Source organism: Leguminivora glycinivorella, chromosome 21, assembly GCF_023078275.1.
Source record: "Leguminivora glycinivorella isolate SPB_JAAS2020 chromosome 21, LegGlyc_1.1, whole genome shotgun sequence".
In the NCBI taxonomy this organism is placed as follows: domain Eukaryota; kingdom Metazoa; phylum Arthropoda; class Insecta; order Lepidoptera; family Tortricidae; genus Leguminivora; species Leguminivora glycinivorella.
The window spans coordinates 1856959-1879806 of NC_062991.1; the positions used below are offsets into that span (position 1 = coordinate 1856959).

The following is a 22848-nucleotide window of genomic DNA, read 5'->3' on the forward strand; positions in this document are numbered from 1 at the left end:
AACGCAAGCGAAGCCGCGGGCAAAAGCTAGTACAGCACGGGTAGCATGGTCGCGCGATAGACGATAAAATATCAGGCCGTCCCTGTCGCACTATTAGTAAGTGCGATTATAGGGACGGCCAGATGTTTTATCATATTTATCGCGCGACCATAATTGCATGCCTGGGCCAGATTATATTGATGATAATTATTATTTGTAACCATTTAGTTAATATTGTCTTCAGTTACCGCGATAGTTACTCATGAAATAAAAACTATGAAAACGGATTAAATCGTGTATAATGAATTTACAATTTATCCCGACGTTTCGAACACTACAGCGTTCGTGGTCTCTGAGCTCAGCGGGTGACTGAGGAAAAATTACAATGTGCAAAAGCTACCCACATACCTACATACATATTCATATATATAACTATTTAGTTGTTGAAGAAAAACATTCACACAACAATAACATAGGTCAACTAGCTCAGTAAATGTAAGGAAGTCAGCACATTACTAATACTAATACTATGCCACACTATGACCTATGTACCTGACCTGACGTGTAATATTTTATTTTATCAACAAAGGCATAATAAAGATTGTAATGTATTTTTGTATGAAAATAAAAAATAGGAAAGAAATATAGTAAGAGTCTTTTTTAATAGAATATTTATTCTATTAAAAAATAAAAATAAAACTTAATAAATCCAAAAAAAGTTCAAATTATTAAAAAAGAGCCCGGAATCGAACTCGAGATCTCCTGTTTCATAGTCAATGCATTTGACCGAGACGCCATTTCGATTTACACTAGCAGTGTCGAAATACACGATATGTATCTTTATTGACAAAATGCGTCATTATTTCTGAGTCTGCTTGAGTTAAGTAAACCAATATCTTTAAATAATTACTTGTCAAGAGCCAAGTGTCACTGATGACAATGTCAACTAAAAATATGACGGCTCTGTGTCTGTACACAAAATTTGGCACACACATTTTCGTAAAATTAATAAAAAATTCACATGGATTTGTCCATGATTTCTGTATGAAACAATGTATTTCGTTCAATACTGCGACGATGGATAATGTATAGTAGATGTATGCGCATATTTTTATTTAGTTGTAGTGTGCGGTGACTAAATAAATGGTAGATGTTTTTTGTATGGAAAGCGAGCCACCTTAAGTAACCTGCAGAAGACCCAGAAGCATAATTTTAGGTCTCTTAGTCCCAAAAAACTAAAAATAACGTATAAATTTGATATCTTTACCTTACAATGTGGTGGCAATCTTGTTGGCAACCAAGACACCTTATTGTTCTCCGTCCCAATCCCTGTCAGCTGGTCTACGGAGTCCAGGAATAGAAGTAGTGGCTGCTGAGCCGTTGCCATGGTGAGGAGTTGCTTGAAGTGCGCTGTTAGAGGCACCAGGTCGTCAGGGATGCTTTCGAAGGGGAGCGCGAAGTTGTAAGAAATCTAGAAGTAGATTTAAAAATGTTGGTATTGCTATATCAAGCTGCTCTGATGATCTGTTGAAGTCATGTCTAGCATAATGAGAGCAACTTTACTGAGATAACACAGTATTTTTTCCTATGGATCTACAAATCTTGTTACTTAGTAGGCTTGTGTCGTTCACGAACTATGAGCTGTTAGGAATAAAATCCCATCAATGACCGAAATGAACTGAATCTTTCCGTGCTCTGAGAATCGGTCTTTGCTCATTTAGTTACAGGATCGGCGAGCGCGAGCGGTTTGGATCGAGAACGAGCGTGTGACTGCGCCGACCGAGAGCGAGAGCTACTTAGCAGAGCTACAGAAATACGTCAAGTTTTCATATTAAACTTCGGTTACTTACAACCTTTCGACCCGGAATGTTACTATCTGTGGACTATTCGTATCATTTTGACACTATTCGGTCCCATTCGTTCTGATCTTTCCGACCGCAGTAGTCGCTGGTCTGGCTGAACTAAATGAGCAATAATACCTAAAAGAGCGAACTAGTTCGTGGGAGCGATTGAACGAGATCGGAGCGCTCCGATCAACGAACGAAACGGCATAAGCCTATTACTTTGATACGAGCTAAGGGCATAGTTAATTCTACAGTTTTAGGACAGAACCCGCGAAACTTGTCGCTCACTGGCTAGACGATGATCAAATAATGAAAAGATTTTTTGGTAATTTCTAATCTAACCGACCATCATCATTTGCCTGCCCTCATCAAAGTGATTTGGAGTAAGCAGAGCATGTCCTTCTATTCCACAATTCTCTATCACCTCATCAATCGCTTTTTTCCGTTTCATATCATCTTTCACATAGCCCATTCAACTTATTCTCGGTTTCCTCTCTCGTTACTTCCTTCGACATTCATAAAATAGTCGAACCGACCGTAGTCTCAAAAACTCTGTTTTTCGTGATCATCACAATATATATTATGTTTCTTACTTGCTGACAAATGGATATCAGTGTCGGAGTAAGAGCGCTGGAGTCAGGAGTGGTCCCAAGGAACCTGATGATGTTGGTAGGACGGGAGTCAGCGAACCAGGTCTCTAGACACATGGCTGCACTCTTCGAGAGAAGACTGGTTTTACCACAGCCACCTGGAAGAACAGGAGTGTACAAGTTTCTAATGGGTCGGCAACGCGCATGTGACACCCCTTGAGTTGCAGGCGTCCATAGGTTACGGTGACCGCTTTCCATCAGGCGGACCGTATACCTGTTTGCCACCGACGTGGTATTAAAAAAAGAAGATTTTGATAGATCAATAAGTGCGTTTTCACATTATCAGGGTGGCTAGCCGAACGGCACAATCGCTCACGAAACGCTCACGAAACGAAGCGCTAGTAGATATCTATCTCTATCGCGCTTGCGTATTGCTCCGACGCCAAACGAAAGCGATACGCCGCTGGCTCTGTCGCGCCAATACGCAAGCGCGATAGAGATAGATATCTACTAGCGCTTCGTTTCGTGAGCGTTTCGTGAGCGATTGTGCCATTCGGCTAGCCACCCTGATCCGATATCGAATGTAGGACCGATATCCCATACATTACAGGCGCCAGAGTTTTTTCCATTTAAATCCTTCCGACGTCCGATATCGGATCGGATAATGTGAAAACGGACTAAGGATGTTAATATGAGGAGGGAGGATGGATACAAGGGTAGTGGAAGGCCTAAAAAAATATGGATGGACTGTGTGAAGATTGATATGAGAGTGAAAGGTATGGAAATGACGGCTGATAGAGAGGACAGGAAGAAAAAGATCTGCGTCGACTACAAATAATGGGAAAAGGGAAAGTGAATGATGATGATGACAAGGTAGATACGCTGAAGAATATCAGACCCTCAGCAATGTCCATGAAAAACGCGATCTTGAGCTTGTTAAGGATTAAAGGACTATGGGAAACAGGAGAAGAGGCAAAAAATATATACCTAGAAGACCGTTAAACACATAGGAAATGATAAGACCCAAAATAATGCAGAAAGAATAAATTAATAGTTTAAAAAACACTATAAAACACGCTTTTATAAATGCACGTAAAAGCCAAAAATAAATTATGGATCGTTCAAGTTGTCTCTATTTGTTAGCTGAAGTTTAAAAACTATGTGCTTTTAATTATAATATTTGATTGTAAAAGCGTGGGGCGCTGGAACAGGAAAGACTTTTTGTATAACTTGCTGATAAATCAAATTATGCTATGTTACGGGAAGGAGGTTACACAGATTGACGCGCTAACTGGAGTTGCAGGATGACTAGTAGGTTCTACATTAAACAGTCAAATCAATTAAAAGTCAGTGTTCAAAGTAGGTACCAGTTTGTCGAACTCAGACAAAATATGCGCTAGTAGCGAGGAGAGTCGACAGTCACCGACACTTAGAACGCCGCTTTTTTCCGGTAATCAAAGTACAAAAGGGGAAAGTGTCTACAGTGACAGGATGCAGAGTTCTTGTTCGTGGACGAGATATCTTTGGTTCTCTTTGGTAACCGTTAGGCGGCATATGTAAACGTTATGTTCTTATGCAACTTCATTCGCCAGGAAGTTCGGATTAGTATTTGTTTACAAGAAAGTCTTTCCTGTTCCAGCGCCCCACGCTTTTACAATCAAATATTATAATTAAAAGCACATAGTTTTTAAACTTCAGCTAACAAATAGAGACAACTTGAACGATCCATAATTTATTTTTGGCTTTTACGTGCATTTATAAAAGCGTGTTTTATAGTGTTTTTTAAACTATTAATTTATTTTATACTTTTTAGTCATTAATAATGAAATACTTTTAACATTTACACATAAATTTATTTCAAGTAGGCGGATTCTACATGCCATTTGTGGCTTAACGTGTACTTATTGCTAATTGCTACTTAATAATAACTAGCGGCTACCTTCTTATTACGGTATTATCATAAAAATGTTTATACCTAGTAAGTTATCCGTAAAAGATAGACAATATAGACATGTGCCATCGCGGACTTTTTGAAGACATTAGAGGGACATACTTTCGCCATACATTGTTTTGAAGCTCTCAGCTAGTGGGATTTTGTTTGACTCGATTAGAAAATATTGTCACATTTCAACTAATTCAAACAAAATTTAAGTATTTCTTTTTTGCCGAGCCCCCTTTATTTGCTCTTAAGGGTCACAGGAAAACCATTACCCAACTTATTTTAAATACAACGTTGATCTTTCTTTCATGCGGGGGCTTCGCCCCACGAGCCCCCTTTGTTTGCTCTTAAAGGTCACAAGAAGACGCTAACCCAACTTATTTTAAATACTACGTTGATCTTTCTTTTATGCGGGGGCTTCGCCCCCGAGCCCCCCTTTTCGTTACTCTTAAGGATCACAAGAAAACCCTAAACCAACTTATTTTAAATACAACGTTTATCTTTCTTTTATGCGGGGGGCTTCGCCCCCCGAGCCCCCCTTTGTTTGCTCTTAAAGGTCACAAGAAAACGCTAACCCAACTTATCTTAAATACTACGTTAATCTTTCTTTCATGCGGGGGCTTCGCCCCCGAGCCCCCTTTGTTTGCTCTTAAAGGTCACAAGAAAACGCTAACCCAACTTATTCTAAATACTGCGTTGATCTTTCTTTCATGCGGGGGCTTCGCCCCCCGAGCCCCCCTTTGTTTGCTCTGAAAGGTCACAAGAAAACCCTAAATCAACTTATTTTAAATACAAAGTTGATCTTTCTTTCGTGCGGGGGGCTTTGCCCCCCGAGCCCCCCTTTGTTTGCTCTTAAAGGTCACAAGAAAACGCTAACCCAACTTATTTTAAATACAACGTTGATCTTTCTTTTATGCGGGGGGCTTCGCCCCCCGAGTCCACCTTTGTTTGCTCTTAAAGGTCACAAGAAAACGCTAACCCAACTTATTTTAAATACTACGTTAATCTTTCTTTTATGCGGGGGGCTTCGCCCCCCGAGCCCCCCTTTTCGTTACTCTTAAGGGTAACAAGAAAACCCTAACCCAACTTATTTTAAATACAACGTTGATCTTTCTTTCATGCGGGGGGCTTCGCCCCCCGAGCCCCCCTTTGTTTGCTCTTAAAGGTCACAAGAAAACGCTAACCCAACTTATTCTAAATACTGCGTTGATCTTTCTTTCATGCGGGGGGCTTCGCCCCCCGAGCCCCCCTTTGTTTGCTCTGAAAGGTCACAAGAAAACCCTAAATCAACTTATTTTAAATACAAAGTTGATCTTTCTTTCGTGCGGGGGCTTTGCCCCCGAGCCCCCTTTGTTTGCTCTTAAAGGTCACAAGAAAACGCTAACCCAACTTATTTTAAATACAACGTTGATCTTTCTTTTATGCGGGGGGCTTCGCCCCCCGAGTCCACCTTTGTTTGCTCTTAAAGGTCACAAGAAAACGCTAACCCAACTTATTTTAAATACTACGTTAATCTTTCTTTTATGCGGGGGCTTCGCCCCCGAGCCCCCTTTTCGTTACTCTTAAGGGTAACAAGAAAACCCTAACCCAACTTATTTTAAATACAACGTTTATCTTTCTTTTATGCGGGGGCTTCGCCCCCCGAGCCCCCCTTTGTTTGCTCTTAAAGGTCACAAGAAAACGCTAACCCAACTTATTCTAAATACTACGTTGATCTTTCTTTCATGCGGGGGGCTTCGCCCCCCGAGCCCCCCTTTTCTTTACTCTTAAGGATCACAAGAAAACCTTAACCCAACTTATTTTAAATACAACGTTGATCTTTCTTTTATGCGGGGGGCTTCGCCCCCCGAGCCCCCCTTTGTTTGCTCTGAAAGGTCACAAGAAAACGCTAACCCAACTTATTTTAACACTTTCGCTACCAAGAACCCGACTGTCGGGCACACCGCTCGTAGAAGCGTAGCCGATTACATGGGTTTCCCCGTATGTAGCGAAAATGTCATAGCGCCGCGTAGAGCCCGGTTTCGAAAGTGTTAAATACTACGTTAATCTTTCTTTTATGCGGGGGCTTCGCCCCCCGAGCCCCCCTTTTCTTTACTCTTAAGGATCACAAGAAAACCTTAACCCAACTTATTTTAAATACAACGTTGATCTTTCTTTTATGCGGGGGCTTCGCCCCCGAGCCCCCTTTGTTTGCTCTTAAAGGTCACAAGAAAACGCTAACCCAACTTATCTTAAATACTACGTTGATCTTTCTTTCATGCGGGGGCTTCGCCCCCGAGCCCCCTTTTCTTTACTCTTAAGGATCACAAGAAAACCTTAACCCAACTTATTTTAAATACAACGTTGATCTTTCTTTCATGCGGGGGCTTCGCCCCCGAGCCCCCCTTTGTTTACTCTGAAAGGTCACAAGAAAACCCTAAATCAACTTATTTTAAATACAAAGTTGATCTTTCTTTCGTGCGGGGGGCTTCGCCCCCTGAGCCCCCTTTTGTTTGCTCTTAAAGGTCACAAGAAAACGCTAACCCAACTTATTTTAAATACAACGTTGATCTTTCTTTTATGCGGGGGGCTTCGCCCCCCGAGCCCCCTTTGTTTGCTCTTAAAGGTCACAAGAAAACGCTAACCCAACTTATTTTAAATACTACGTTAATCTTTCTTTTATGCGGGGGGCTTCGCCCCCCGAGCCCTCCTTTTCGTTACTCTTAAGGGTAACAAGAAAACACTAACCCAACTTATTTTAAATACAACGTTTATCTTTCTTTTATGCGGGGGGCTTCGCCCCCCGAGCCCCCCTTTGTTTGCTCTTAAAGTCACAAGAAAACGCTAACCCAACTTATCTTAAATACTTTTGTTTGCTCTTAAAGGTCACAAGAAAACGCTAACCCAACTTATTCTAAATACTACGTTGACCTTTCTTTCATGCGGGAGGCTTCGCCCCCCGAGCCCCCCTTTTCTTTACTCTTAAGGATCACAAGAAAACCTTAACCCAACTTATTTTAAATACAACGTTGATCTTTCTTTTATGCGGGGGGCTTCGCCCCCCGAGCCCCCCTTTGTTTGCTCTGAAAGGTCACAAGAAAACGCTAACCCAACTTATTTTAAATACTACGTTAATCTTTCTTTTATGCGGGGGGCTTCGCCCCCCGAGCCCCCCTTTTCGTTACTCTTAAGGGTATCAAGAAAACCCTAACCTAACTTATTTTAAAAACAACTTTTATCTTTCTTTTAAGCGGGGGGCTTCGCCCCCCGAGCCCCCCTTTGCTCTGAAAGGTCACAAGAAAACGCTAACCCAACTTATTTTAAATACTACGTTAATCTTTCTTTTATGCGGGGGGCTTCGCCCCCCGAGCCCCCCTTTTCGTTGCTCTTAAGGGTAACAAGAAAACCCTTTTTTTTTTTTTCGTGGGGAATGCGTTTACGCATACCGCCGGGTCTGAGGTGGTGGGCGACCCGGTCGGTTATGTGGGGCTCGAGGCTGTAAAGAGTCCCCCCTACCCACTAAACCCCACGGTGTCCTCTCACCGCTTTGTGTGCGGGGTCCCGGGAAGCTGTAAAGTGCATCCGCGGCCCCGCAGCGGCCATCCTGGATCAGAATCCCTCGCTGGTCGGGCCATGAGCCGACCGGTCCTCACTGTGGGAGCGCTTCCCGGACACAAGGATCGCACTCTCCAACTCGAGAGCCAGCGTATTGGGCGGGGGCGCTCTCATGCATCCCTCGCCCGCTGGCTGTCTTTAGGGTGGCAGGTTCCGCTCGTGAGCGGCACGTCTGCGACCTGTGCGGCGGCGGCGCATCGGGGGTGCCTTGGCCTGGGCTTCCCGTTCGCGCTCCGCCGCCTCTTTCTCGTTAAGGACGTGCTCGCTAAAAGAGAGCAGAGCCTCCCACCCTTCCTTGCTGGCTACCATGGCCCGCACCACCACCGGCAGCGACAGGTCCGGCCCCACCTGGGCTATCACCTCTTGTCGCTCCGCCTCCCATGCCGGACACTCGGCCAACGTGTGCTGGGCCGTGTCTTCGCCCGCACCGCAAGCATGGCATACCGGCGTCGGCTCTCTCCGAGCGATCTTGTACAGGTACGAGCCGAAACAGCCATGGCCCGAGAGTACCTGCACAAGTCGGAAAGTGAGCACGCCATGCTCACGGTCCAACCATTGATGTAGTACTGGCCGTATCGCCTCAATGGTGCGGACTCCTGCGCTAGGATGTTCCAGCCTGCTCGACCACCACTCCACTGCTTCCTGGCGTACTTCCTCGCGCTGCGCTCTGATCTCCTGGGGCGCTGGCCAGAAGTCGCGAGCAATAGCTTCCTTGCGCCACGCGAAGATGGAAGCCAGGATTCTCGCCTCCAGATCCCAGGGCAGGGTTCCCGCTAGTGCGCATGCTGCGTCAGCACCTATAGTCCGATACCCTCTGATCACTCGCTGGGCCATCAGTCTCTGCGGTCGTCGTAGCTGTGTAACAAGAAAACCCTAACCCAACTTATTTTAAATACAACGTTTATCTTTCTTTTATGCGGGGGGCTTCGCCCCCCGAGCCCCCCTTTGTTTGCTCTTAAAGGTCACAAGAAAACGCTAACCCAACTTATTCTAAATACTACGTTGATCTTTCTTTCATGCGGGGGGCTTCGCCCCCCGAGCCCCCCTTTGTTTGCTCTGAAAGGTCACAAGAAAACGCTAACCCAACTTATTTTAAATACTACGTTAATCATTCTTTTATGCGGGGGGCTTCGCCCCCCGAGCCCCCCTTTTTGTTACTCGTAAGGGTAACAAGAAAACCCTAACCCAACTTATTTTAAATACAACGTTTATCTTTCTTTTATGCGGGGGCTTCGCCCCCGAGCCCCCTTTGTTTGCTCTTAAAGGTCACAAGAAAACGCTAACCCAACTTATCTGAAATACTACGTTGATCTTTCTTTCATGCGGGGGGCTTTGCCCCCCGAGCCCCCCTTTTTTTGATCTTAAAGGTCACAAGAAAACGCTAACCCAACTTATTTTAAATACTACGTTGATCTTTCTTTCATGCTTCCCCCTCGAGCCCCCCCCTTTTTTCTGTTCTTATCTTCCGGCACCATCATCAGGCCTTGAAACCTAATCGTAGTCATAGTTCATTACAAGACTTTTCTAAGAAGCCCAAAAACATCTATGATACGATGTTCCATCATGTAGTTCCAGTTCATATCTTCCGGCTCCATCATCAGACCTTGAAACCTAATCGTAGTCAAAGTTCATTACAAGACTTTTCTAAGAAGCCCAAACACAGCTATGATACGATGTTCCATCATGTAGTTCCAGTTCATATCTTCCGGCTCCATCATAAGACCTTGAAACCTAATCGTAGTCAAAGTTCATTACAAGACTTTTCTAAGAAGCCCAAAAACAGCTATGATACGATGTTCCATCATGTAGTTCCAGTTCATATCTTCCGGCTCCATCATCAGACCTTGAAACCTAATTGTAGTCAAAGTTCATTACAAGACTTTCCTAAGAAGCCCAAAAACAGCTATGATACGATGTTCCATCATGTAGTTCCAGTTCATATCTTCCGGCTCCATCATCAGACCTTGAAACCTAATCGTAGTCAAAGTTCATTACAAGACTTTTCTAAGAAACCCAAAAACAGCTATGATACGATGTTCCATCATGTAGTTCCAGTTCATATCTTTCGGCTTCATCATCAGACCTTGAAACCTAATTGTAGTCAAAGTTCATTACAAGACTTTTCTAAGAAACCCAAAAACGGCTATGATACGATGTTCCATCATGTAGTTCCAGTTCATATCTTCCGACTCCATCATCAGATCAGCTCAACAGTACCATATTATTGTATTGTCATCGGAACTACATATAGCTGCCAATTTTCATTACGCTACGACTCCTGGAAGATGGTTAAATTAGCTTCCTTAGATTCCATTACATACATAGTTACATACACGACGACCTAATAAAAGCGTGTTAAAAATGATTAATCTTTGGCTAGAATTAGTAGTCGTATGTAAAACCGACAAGATACGAGTGAAGTAAAATAAAGTACATGAACTTTTGCAATAGTAGGCTACTAAATGAATGAGACAACTACCTTCTCCATACAAAACCAGTGGTTTATCCGACCCATTCTTCATATAATTCTCAACGAAGTTCAGATCATCTTCTCTTCCGTGGAACACCTTGACAGAGTTGTTGCACGCGTGGAGGTGCTGAAGAATCTCCGTTACTATCTGACCTTGGGCGCTGCTGTCTTCTTTGCGCATTGCTCTGGAATTCAAACGATTGTTTTTGATTATTTATGATTAAGCAGCAAAGCTGAAGGTATTTATCGAAAACATTGCGTCCACGTGCTGTAAAAACTGACATATTAAACATGTAAAATCGGGTAACTTACGTAAATTTTTCGAAGATCGATCGACATGTTTCGCGCCGTAACGAGGAGCATTTTCATTGAGCACGCGCGATGCCGATGGTATCCCGACGCAGACTGCGGGCCGCAGCTCGCTGCGACTGTTGACTCGTCGCGGAGGTCGGTGACGGCAGGGGCGGTGCGAAACTACCCTCACTTTTGGCACAATTGTCATTTGTTGGGTTGCACACTACACTCACTACGTCATTCGCTAAGGGCTTATCCACACGGACTACCGACGCGCCAAGTCAACGGCCGCAGTGAGCTGCGACCCGCAATCTGCGTCGGGATACCATCGGCATCGCGCGTGCTCAATGAAAATGCTCCTCGTTACGGAGCGAAACATGTCGGGCGATCTTCGACAATTTTACGTGAGTTACCCGATTTTACATGTTTAATCTCACGGTAGTTTTGTTATTAAAACAGTAAAAACTGATTCATTTTGTACATACCTTGACTTGACGTTATCAGGTATCTTTTATATTGATACCATGACACAAGCAACAAATTGGTAACCATTTAAATTCTTTGCTTGTACATAGGTATCCTTGTTCCTTAAAGCAAATTCAAAGCAAGTATAGGGACTTTATTGAAACTCTTTTGGGTTTCCCAACAAAATGAAAAGAAAACATATATACTTATGTACCTGTCTACTAGCTTGATGATGTTCTTATAGAAGTGCGATATAAAGTGGTTTAGATATTCGCCGTGTGTCTCATTATCTAAGCCTTCTCGCCCAATCCATTCCACCGTGTATCTGAAAAACCACAAATAAATAATGTAAAAATAATTTATTTAAACAGAACTATATCCAACTGTTCTAAAGCTTTAAATTTTCCCCTTCTTCCTCGCGGTATAAGACTTCCTAAGAATTGGCGTAGACAGGTTTTTACAAGATTTTATTCAACTTGCCTTGTTAGTATGTTAGTGTGCGTCAAAACGTAGAAGCTAAATTTGACCCACTTCCCGGTTTGCGATTGAGCTGATATTTTGCACACATATGCAAATCACGTGACAATGCAATATTATGGTATCATGGAGCTGATCTGATGATGGAGCAGAAGGAACTTTGTTATGAAACGTTGTATCCGCATCGAGTGAGGGGTTTTTTTAGAAACGTCTCGAAGAGCAGTAGATGATAAAAGAAAGGTACAGTCGGCGATAAAAGCTAGTGCCAAAAATTAAATTTTTGCAAGAAAATCTTTTTATTGTCCTGTTTCCTCACGATTATTGTCGTTGCATTTTCCCCTGAATCATCAAAAGAAAACATTTTACTGACTTACTTTTGTATGTTAGTAGTCTCAATCTTATTCGGCAGTCTGACGTCCCTCAGATCAGCCAGCAGCTTCGAAGCTTCATTGTCCAGCGAACGATTAAGGATGTCCACAAAATTGCTGGCTTTCTTCAAGTTCTGCAGATTGATGTTGTTGATATAGCGGACGTAAGCAAGACAGTGGTTCTTCGTGTTTTTGACGTTGAGAACTCCGTTTATGACTTCTCGTTCGGTTACTGGAAAGACCAAATGTGATATTTAGGTAACAAACAGACGAGCCGCCTGATGGGAAGTGGTTATCTAGCTCATGAACATAAGTAGCATCATAGAGGCTACTTAAGCGTTGTAGACTCTTCTTCTTCTTTACACCCTGTTACCCTCTGCTGGGGTGTAGGACTCGAATCATATTTCTCCATTTACCTACTCCGGTCTTGGGCAGTTTGTACAAAAAAAAACACGGTGTATAAAGAATATACTGTTTGCTCTTACCAGACATGAAGTAGTTATGCATGGCGTCTTTATTCATTTTCCCGCTGGTATATAACTGGAGAGAGGCTTTTCGGAACAGTTTCTGCATTTTCCCAAGCGTGTCCCACCATACTGCCTGGTCTTCTGCCTGCAGTTTCGGCACTCTCTGAAAAAGAAGAATGAAGAGGAAGAATGTCGGAGAATGAGAAAAAAGTCAATTCATTATTGAACTAGCTTTTGCCCGCTGCTCGCTGAAACTTATCCCCTTTTAGGGAAGTGGGGGGTTAGAAAGAGACAAACAGTAGCCTATGTCACTCTCCATCCATTCAACTACCTCCACTTAAAAAAATCACGTCAATTCGTCCCTCCGTTTTCCCGTAAAAGACGAACAAAAAACAGACGACCACACTTTTCCATTTATAATAATTATATGGCTTCGTGCGAAGTGCATGGAGGGGGTAAGCAAAGCGATCGCAGTGCTTGCGGTGGTCAAAATCGACACTGATTGTGGTTGTCATCTATCAAAACTCGTAAAATATAATACAATGTAGTGTAATGTTTGATATGGGGTATCAATGTTGTTTCGTTGTTAATTGTAAAAATAATGGCATAAATAGTCGTTGCACGTTCTATGCGTTTCTTAGAGCACACTGGAAATTGGATCAAAGAACTAAATGGATAGCTACGGTGAAAAGAAAACGTAAGTGACATGTCAAAACAAAACATGATAATAAATTATATTTAAGCTTTCTTTACCTAATATTGTTCAATACGCTGTTAGTATTTTTTAGGGTGTGCAAACCGGTTAACCGGTTAACCGAAAAACCGGTTAACCGAGACTTTTTGGCCTCTGTTAAAAACCGGTTTTCATAGTCTCTAACCGGTTAATAACCGAAACTGTATTTATTTCTCAAAATTTGAAAAATTTTGCATTAAAAGGTTCAAAAATACGTAATTATTTAATGTTTTGTAATAATAAAGATTTATTCGTTACTTTTCATTGACAACATTATTATCTGTAATGATTTTATTTTAAAAATTAGTCCCGAGTCTACTCAATTACACATTTTCTACAATACAGTAGAGTCCGGTTAGTATATTACGACTCCGCATAGACCTAACGTCCAACCTCTTACAACGACATAAGCACAGGTAGGTATTTATTTGGTTTTCGTATGTGATAGTATGAAAGTACATCCGTTTATTACGACTCCGATTTTAACGACCAGCCGCTTTTTACGACACATTTTACACAGAATCCGTCCGTCAAGTCCGGTTGCAACGACGAGCGACAACGTTTTCAGTTTTACTAGTAAATTGAGGAAACAAGGCTACTTCCACCCGAGCACGGCCCCCAGTCTTGCCTACAACAAGTAGCAAGATTACATTGTGGCCACGTAACTTTTTGGAGTATTACATTTAAAATTTTAACAATTTGTTCGCCTCGGGTCTAATCTTATAAGCTAAATAGAACCCAATTTGTATTTTTCGATTGCGTATAAACTAGCTTTACTTACAAATGATGAGCAAGCACGCATACTAAAAAGGACTTTTCTAACTAAACAAGTCACAATAAAATAAGGGCCACAATATAATAATTACAATGATGATAATAATACCCTGTAAATAAACCTATTGATTGAAATGTTTTAGTAATAGAGATGTAGACAACTTTTAATTAAAAGAAATGAAATTCGTTTTGTACGACATCTGGATAGTACGACGTAATATCAGCGGTCCCTTGAGCGTCGTTGTAACCGGAGTCTACCGTATATTTCAAACTATATTTTTTAAAAGAAAGGTAAAATGGAGATCTTGATTTTCTTACATCAATTGCTTGTATTACTAGGGGCTCTGGGAGCTGTAGACCTTCGCGACATGCCTAGAAAACGCAACTGTCGAATCACATTCAAACCACACAAGCAATTTCCGCATTTACCAAATTTCCAAAAACTGGCTAAAAATGATCTTCATCGTGCAAGTAATACCTGCTACGATATCATCAACATCAGAATCCTTAAAGGTTATGGTAATTATTGCGTAGTACGGCCATTTACTAAAAATCCTCAAAACCGGTTAATAACCGGTTAACCGGTTTTGAAGGAAAAGTCTCGGTTATTAACCGGTTTTTTAAGTTAACCGGTTTTTGCATACCCTAGTATTTTTCCTACCGTAAAAGATTATGCTTAAAGATTCAGGCCTAGCCTGGGAATAGGCCCGTGTCGGATATTTCTGCGGCCGCGGACATGACTACGTACTTACGTTTAGATTTGTTTTATATGGCATTAACGGGATGGAGGTTTAGCGAATACCATATCACTAGCTCGAAGAACTTGTACCATTACTCCTATGTTCTTCAAGATTCCTTATATGCCCTGCCAGCACCAATTTATTGACTCTTTCTGTAGTCTGGGGTTGGAAGTTTATACCGTGAATAATGCTTTGGAAACTGATTTTTGGTATTATATCTTTGTCTTTATAATCTATCTACCTAAATTACACTTGAAATAGTAGCTCTTGTTATTCGATTTATTTAAAATTAACGAAAAATCGTTAAAATATAGTGTTTGTTTACATGTCATTTTTTGACATTTTCCACTTCAAATTCACATGGTAGTGGGCGTAATTGTCGTGCACGTAGCCAAGATTTTGAAAAGCTGTATGAAGTTGTTACCTTAGCAACCAAATAATCTATCAGTTTTGTTCAATGACATGTTGTTGATTATCAAAAATCGTAAAACGAATATTTTCAGTGATGTATTTTTTATATTGTGTTGTGATAATTTGTGTGTGTGTATAATGCATGTGCCTGATGAAATTTAACTCCTATCCGACGCTACAATAACACAATCGTAAGTTTTATCACTTTGAGACACCTGTTTGTAAAAATTACCATTTCCTTCCTCACGTTTCTGTCGTATCGTAGAAGTCGACTCTGGGATTTGGTTTCAATTGTGATGTGCATGACTGGTGCTGCCCTTATTTTTAACCCCCGACGCAAAAAAGACGGGGTGTTATAAGTTTGACGTGTCTGTCTGTGTGTGTGTGTGTCTGTCTGTTTGTCTGTCTGTCTGTGTGTGTGTCTGACTGTGGCACCGTAGCTCCCGAACGGATGAACCATGACTGACATTTTGAGACAATGCGGCACTATTATGTGACGCACGTTGCCATCAGGTCACTACGATATCATGTCGTTCAACTGATCAACAGGGTTAGCACATGATTGTCGCGAGAGTATGTCGCCGCGAGATAAACTACCCATCTTTATGTCATTAATACAACTAGAAGAAGATGTGTGATCTATCTCGCCGCGACATACTCTCGCGGCAATCATGTGCTAGGCCTACTGATATAGACTGATGAATCCAAGCAAAAAATCGTACCTTGGTATCACTAAGAAAAATGTACTATCGCCTAGATGGCGCTACATCTTTAGCTGACTCTCGGCTAGATGGCGCTAAGCTAAGAATATTGACCAAATTGTCACAACAGAGGTTCAAAAGTTGTAAGCCTATGTCGAGAGATGGCAGGCTAAGCGACGTGACTACACAAGTACACATCTTACTTTGACCAAACACATATAAAACTCCGTATAGACAGATAAAGTCTAAGAAAAAAAACGTACTTCAGTACCATACAGAAAAATGTACAGTGGCCTAGATGGCATTACACCTTTGTGGCCAAAGGTGGCGCTAATATTAATATTTGACATTTTAAAACATATCAAGCTAAGAATACGGGCCAATTTGTCAAAACTGAGGTTCAAAAGTTTTAAGCGTGTGTCAAGAGATGGCAGTCTATGCACTGTGATTGCACATTTTACTTCGACGCGATCCTCTTTGCTTTGTGCAATTACCTTATTATTAAAATTGATAAGTATAGAGGAGATCGGCTGCAGCACCGAGACGGGGGGTACCGCGTTCGAGTCCTTCTTGTACCAGGTGTCCAGGAGGATGACGTCGACGCCACCAGCCGCTAACTCGTCACGGAGCATTTGCAGCTCTGATGAGAGCACGTAGGTCGGGATTGGTCTGCAAAAGAGATTTATTCATTTATTTGTTAGTCTGTTGTGTCCCACTGCTGGGGAAAGACCTCTCTTTCTTCCACGCGTCTCGGTCTAAGGCAATGTTTGGCCAATATTTTCGAAAGACATATCGCCGCCATCTCCTTTGCGATCTGCCGTCACGCCGCACATGTTTGGTGGTACTTTTCTTGGCCCAGAGGTCGTTTGGCATGCGGCAGATGTGTCCGGCCCAGTCCCATTTAAGAAGAGATTTATTTCTAAAATATGTCATCATAATTCACCCGCCCTTTTTACTATTTGGTGCAATAGGGGACGCAATAGTTTTTCTTCCTCCTCTTTATAAGTCGCGATTTCCATACCATACCTGTCACTCACATATCATTTTTCATACAGTCCATCCATCTCTTCTTAGGCCTTCCACTACCCTTGTATCCATCCACCTTCATATTTGCCACTCCTTTCGTAACATTGCCTTCACCCCTCCCCATGCTAATCTACATCCTCTCATTGCACTGATTGACAAACACGTTATCTATTCGCGGATTAGCAAAGGAATGCTCTAGATTTTAATTATCAGTTTAAATATTTCATCCAACAGTGACAATACACACCTGTATCCATACTTCTGTCCCAAAAACACGACGAAGTTAGGTCCCATAGAGAGCCGTTGACAGTTTTTTATCTCCCTCATACACAGCTCGGTAGTCATGTGATCGTCTGTGGCTTCGTCTCGCACACCCCATCTCATATCAACCACCTGTAAAGAAAAAACAGGAAAGATGAATTCAATTCAATTCAATGATTTTTCACAAAATTTACATTTTATACGTCAATAGCTTAGGTACTTACATCCAAATTATTACAATTAGTTAGGTACATTATGTCATTCAATTATGTTTAAATTATTGCCCCCTTATTCATAAACGTACTCTAAAGTTATCAAGCCGATAAAGTTCGTTTGTCCTTTTCTACCACACCTATACGCCGGAAAGGGACAAACGAACTTTATCGGCTTGATAACTTTAGAGTACGTTTATGAATAAGGGTGTTACAATTTATAAATACTATTCACAAAAGAAATCCTCAATAGTACAGTGCGTCTCCACTCAGTTTTGTTTTCATTTGTAGCAAAACTGGGGGCCCGCTTAATATCCGGAGGGATCTTATTATAAATCCTTGGACCAACACAGTTAAGACATGATGATGACAATGGTACATAACGATACAAGTGCGAAAAAGGAAGTTCGAAACGATTGGCGATAAATTAAAACACGACCGTCCCTTCGGTCGTTATTCAGTAGGTACAGATGGTCCTCTGAAGTTTCGACAAAAAATGACAAGGATGCGAAGTGTTAGGTTACGGAAACTGCTTACCCTCAAGCAACTCTTACGGTTGTTTGCCAGCGACGCTGTGTAAAAATAAAATCTTCTGCCGAGCTGTGCGTGACATCTATCGGGTTAAATTTGAACCATTACACGGTTTCGCTTCACTTTTCTGGCAGCGGGCTAGCCCACAACCAAGTTACTATTATGTCTACTCTGTTCGTGAAAATGCTAAGAGATGGCGCTGAATCGAGTAAAATAATTTCTTACAAGTAAAATTGTTTATATAAATGTCTAAATACAGTATTTATATTTAGATACGCGATCGAAAAATTCTGATAACGACTCTAATGTTGGACAGCAATAATTATATTATTAGATATTTTATTGATTGATAATTTTCACTTTTACGCACACTCACAGAAATTGATATTAGACCTTTTTTCCAACCACCAATAATGGTCACAAACTATCACAAACGCATATATGTATTTCTCGATAGTTTGTTATATACATAAATATTATGTTCATCCAGTATACAGTCAGCAGCAGAAGTTGCGTAGCGGGCAAGGTCTTCAAAATGAACTTGACACGATCTTATTTTTAAAACAATAAGAGCGTGTTAGGATCATTGTGAACACCTTGCCCGGAACTTCTGCTGCTGACTGTACCTCACTGTACCAGCTTAGGCATTTAAACAGGTTGACAAAGAAGAACTCTCGAATATCAAAAGTGTGACCAAGACTGGAACAATTTCAAATAGACTAAGAGCGCAGAGCTGCGAGACTTTCCTGATTTTACCGACGTTTAATGTCTGCATATCAGCTAGTTCATTCATCCTTGAGATTCATCCGGATCTGGCCGATCTGGGCTGCAAGCGAGCAAGAACTCTAAAACAGCATTGAGAGTACCTACTAAATTCAGAAACTATATAATTTGTTTGCCTTATTTTAAAGACATGTATAACTCCGTATAGACAAAAAACCGGCCAAGAGCGTGTCGGGCCACGCTCAGTGTAGGGTTCCGTAGTTTTCCGTATTTTTCTCAAAAACTACTGAACCTATCAAGTTCTAAAAAATTTTCCTAGAAAGTCTTTAGAAAGTTCTACTTTTGTGATTTTTTTGAGATCATATTTTTTTTCGGAAACTTATGGTTCAAAAGTCAGAGGGGGGACGCACTTTTTTTTTTTAAACTTTAGGAGCGAATTTTTCCGAAAATATTAATATTATCAAAAAACGATCTTATTAGTAAACCCGTATTCATTTTTAAATACCTATCCAACAATATATTACACGTTGGGGTTGGAATGAAAAAAAAATGTCAGCCCCCACTTTATATGTAGGGGGGGGTACCCTAATAAAACATTTTTTTCTTCATTTTTTATTTTTGCACTTTGTTGGCGTGATTGACATACATATTGGTACAAAATTTCAGCTTTCTAGTGCTAACGGTTACTGAGATTATCCGCGGACGGACGGACGGACGGACGGACGGACGGACGGACGGACGGACGGACGGACAGACAGACATGGCGAAACTATAAGGCTTCCTAGTTGACTACGGAACCCTAAAAAGGCATTACACCTTTGGGGTAGACTCAGCTAATATTGATATTTGACATTTTAAAACATATCCCCCCTGCCTGCCTGCCTGGGTGCCTGTGTGGTGACGGGTTAAGAATTTCACCACCCCCTTTCTTCCCGTGGGTGTCGTAGAAGGCGACTATGGGATATGGGTTAAATTGTGGCGTAGGCGAGAGGCTGGCAACCTGTCACTGCAATGTCACAGTTTCGTTTTATTTTAACCCCTTATTTGCCAAAAGTGGACCTGAAGCTTTACTAGTTTTATGTGCTCTGCCTACCCCTTTATGGGATACAGGCGTGATTGTATGTATGTAAAACATATCAAGCTAAGAATGTGGGCCAAATTGCCAATGGTTCAAATGTATTAAGCCTGTGTCAAGAGATGGCAGCATATGCACTGTGATTACATATTTTACTTCGACAGTAACTCTCTATAATACTTGATCCTCTTTACCTTATTTTCACCTCAGAAATGCGTGGTTCTTACTTGTGCCTCATACACCGTGTACATTCTTTAACTAGCAAGTGCGGTGTTTGTAATCCACAAATAGTGCACTTGTAAACACGGAACGGAAACGGACGCACGTGTCGAGTATTTATAGAAGCTTTGTTTTTAATAGTTTACTTTGATACATGCCAGTTACAGACCACCAATGACTAGAGAAATTCACATTTCTTTAACCAAGGATTATTCATATAGGCAAAGAGGATCGAGTATTATAGAGAGTTACTGTCAAAGTAAAATGTGTAATCACAGTGCATACATTGCCATCTCTCGACACAGGCTAAAAAACTTTTGAACCTCAGTTTTGACAATTTGGGCCATATTCTTAGCTTGATATTGTGTTAAAATGTCAAATATTAATATTAGCGCCATCTAGCCGAGCGTCCCCCAAAGGTGTTTCGGCCATCTAGGTCACCGTACCTTTTTTCGACATCCACCCGCGTTCTTCAGTTTTCCGTGATCATGATGCATGCAACTGCGTCGAAATATCGGTAGGTCAAAAATCAAAAAGTAATCACGGTCCTGGTCAATATAAATCTAATGATTAGCACGTCATCTATTGGCTGAGCTTTTGCTTGAGAACGCCACATTTGTCTCACTTACCTTCAAATTCTGGTAATCCGTTCTGCTATAAGGTTGATTTTTTTTCAGATTATATATATTTTTCTACATAATCAACCTTAAAGCAGAATTGATTTACCCGAGTTTGAAGTTAGGCGACACATTTATACGAGTTTGAAGTTAGGCGCTCCGATCTCGTTCAATCGCTCCCACGAACTACATTTATACTCCTACGAGTCGTTGTACGACATTTACGTCAAAAGCTAATTTAAATCTAAACATAATTAATTTAAATAAGTTTATACTATTTCTATTTAGTTCGTACCAACAAAAACCAAAAGTAGTACCCTAAAAATAATTTCCTTTATCCGGTCCAAAAATTTCCTATAACTTCTAAAGAATTACAAAAAATAATCTTTCCTATCAAAAATATTGCACAACCGACCGAAAAGTTTCTCAGATCTTAAACAGTTTAAACTCATCAAACAGCTTAAAAATAAATCCTTTTTAACAAGAAACAACCCGAAATTGTCATTTCCCAAAACCCGGGGTCATACCGCGAGTTTTCGACGTTTTCACGGAAAATTACATTATTTGTATGGAGAAAGCGAACAGCGCTGCCAAACGGTTAGTATATACTTATTTGAACCAACATAATACACACATTAAACTCACGCTTGCATTTCCAAAAAGGATAGGTAGAGGGCACTAACAAGGAACAGTTACCTTTTATGTACTGTTGAAAGAAAGGTACAATCGGCGATAGAAGCTTGTGTCAAAAATGAAATATTCACAAAAAAACTTATTTCCTTTTTGAAGTATCGTTGGCGGGCTTTACCGCTCGTATTTTTTTAAATATAAAAACTCAAGTATAGAACTCGTGGTAGAGGTATCGGGAAGTTTTTATTAATATTCTGTTCTGAGGCATTTCTAGGAAAATCTGCGAGCACGTCGATCGGATATAAAACATTCAGTTGATCCGATTCTGATTCTCATTTAACTTAAGGGGCAGCTGTTTGACTTTTATTGTATTGTACCGAAGAGGATCGAGAGTTACTGTCAAAGTAAAATGTGTAATCATAGTGCATAGACTGCCATCTCTTGACACAAGCTTAAAACTTTTGAACCTCAGTCTTGACAATTTGGCCCATATTGTTAGCTTGATATAGATTAAAATGTCAAACATTAATATTATCGCCATCTAGCCGAGCGTTCCCCAAAGGTGCAACGCCATCTATATACCTTTTTCTCTAGGGCTTTGAGGTACGTTTTCTTCTTAGACTTTATCCGTTTATACGGAGTTAAATTTGACTTTCATCATCATCATATCAGCCCTTTATCGCCCACTGCTGAGCATAGGCCTACTGTCTTCTAGTATGCCACTTGTCCCGGTCCTGAGCTAGTCTCATCCAGTTGTGTTGTGACCCGTAATTTTCCGGATGTCGTCCACCCAACGAGCTACCGGATGCCAAGCGCTTCTTACATCTGTGAGCGGTTAACATTTTAGTCCATCTGCCATCACTCTGCCTAGCAACATGTCCCGCCCAACTCCATTTTAGTTTGGTAATGACGAAGCCCACGTCTAGCACCTTGGTGCGACGACGGATCTCGGCATTCCTCACCCGATCTTGAATCTTGATACCGAGCATGGCGCGCTCCATTTGTCTTTGATTGTACTTATGTGTTTTGTTTTTGTTCTGTCCCTGAATTTTTGTCACTTGATGGACTCATTGGAAGATCAGCGCTGGAAGTCATGGGGCCATTTCGTGGCACCTCATTCGTTTCTGTTTTGCCTATAGTTTTACCTATATTTAATGGAACATTTAGTTACTGTACGTGCAAAATAAGAAGCTTTAAAACACCTAACTATATTCCAAAAGCTGCTATAATTTTAAAACTAACTTAAACATCTTGGTCACCATACCATTTTATGTATGGTTTTGAGGTACGTTTTTTTCTTAGACTTTATCTGTCTATACTCTATGTATACGAAGTTACATAATTATGTCTTTGATATATACCTATACTAATATTATAAATGGGAAAGTGTGTGTGTCTGTTTGTTTGTCCGTCTTTCGCGGAAAAACGGAGTGACGAATTGACGTGATTTTTTAATCGGAGATAGTTGAAGGGATGGAGAGTGACATAAGCTACTTTTTGTCGCTTTCTAACGCGAGTGAAGCCGCGGGCAAAAGCTAGTACAGTATAAAGTTTAAATCATTTTTTTTAGTACAGATGGTGTTCTTTTTACGCACTAGTGCGAGAAGTGCCAGGTCGAAACTTCAGAGGCCCTTCTGTACTGAAAAACGTCGAACGATACACGTGCGAAAAGGAAATTCGTAACTCGTGTCGATTTAAAACACTCCCT

General features: G+C 41.2%; 1 protein-coding gene across 1 annotated transcript in view; it reads right to left on the minus strand.

Moving 5' to 3' along the window:
• LOC125237302 (NACHT and WD repeat domain-containing protein 2-like) overlaps window positions 1-22141 on the minus strand; it is an 84682-nt gene extending 62541 nt beyond the window's left edge. The window contains exons 1-9 of the mRNA XM_048144292.1: window positions 22070-22141; window positions 17120-17265; window positions 16341-16515; window positions 12506-12650; window positions 12027-12252; window positions 11390-11500; window positions 10426-10601; window positions 2417-2571; window positions 1247-1450 (exon numbers count right to left, since the gene is read on the minus strand). Of these exons, the coding sequence (XP_048000249.1) occupies window positions 1247-1450; window positions 2417-2571; window positions 10426-10601; window positions 11390-11500; window positions 12027-12252; window positions 12506-12650; window positions 16341-16515; window positions 17120-17265; window positions 22070-22141 (1410 nt within the window). The remainder of the gene's footprint in view (window positions 1-1246; window positions 1451-2416; window positions 2572-10425; window positions 10602-11389; window positions 11501-12026; window positions 12253-12505; window positions 12651-16340; window positions 16516-17119; window positions 17266-22069) is intronic.
• Between the last annotated feature and the right edge of the window lie 707 nt (window positions 22142-22848).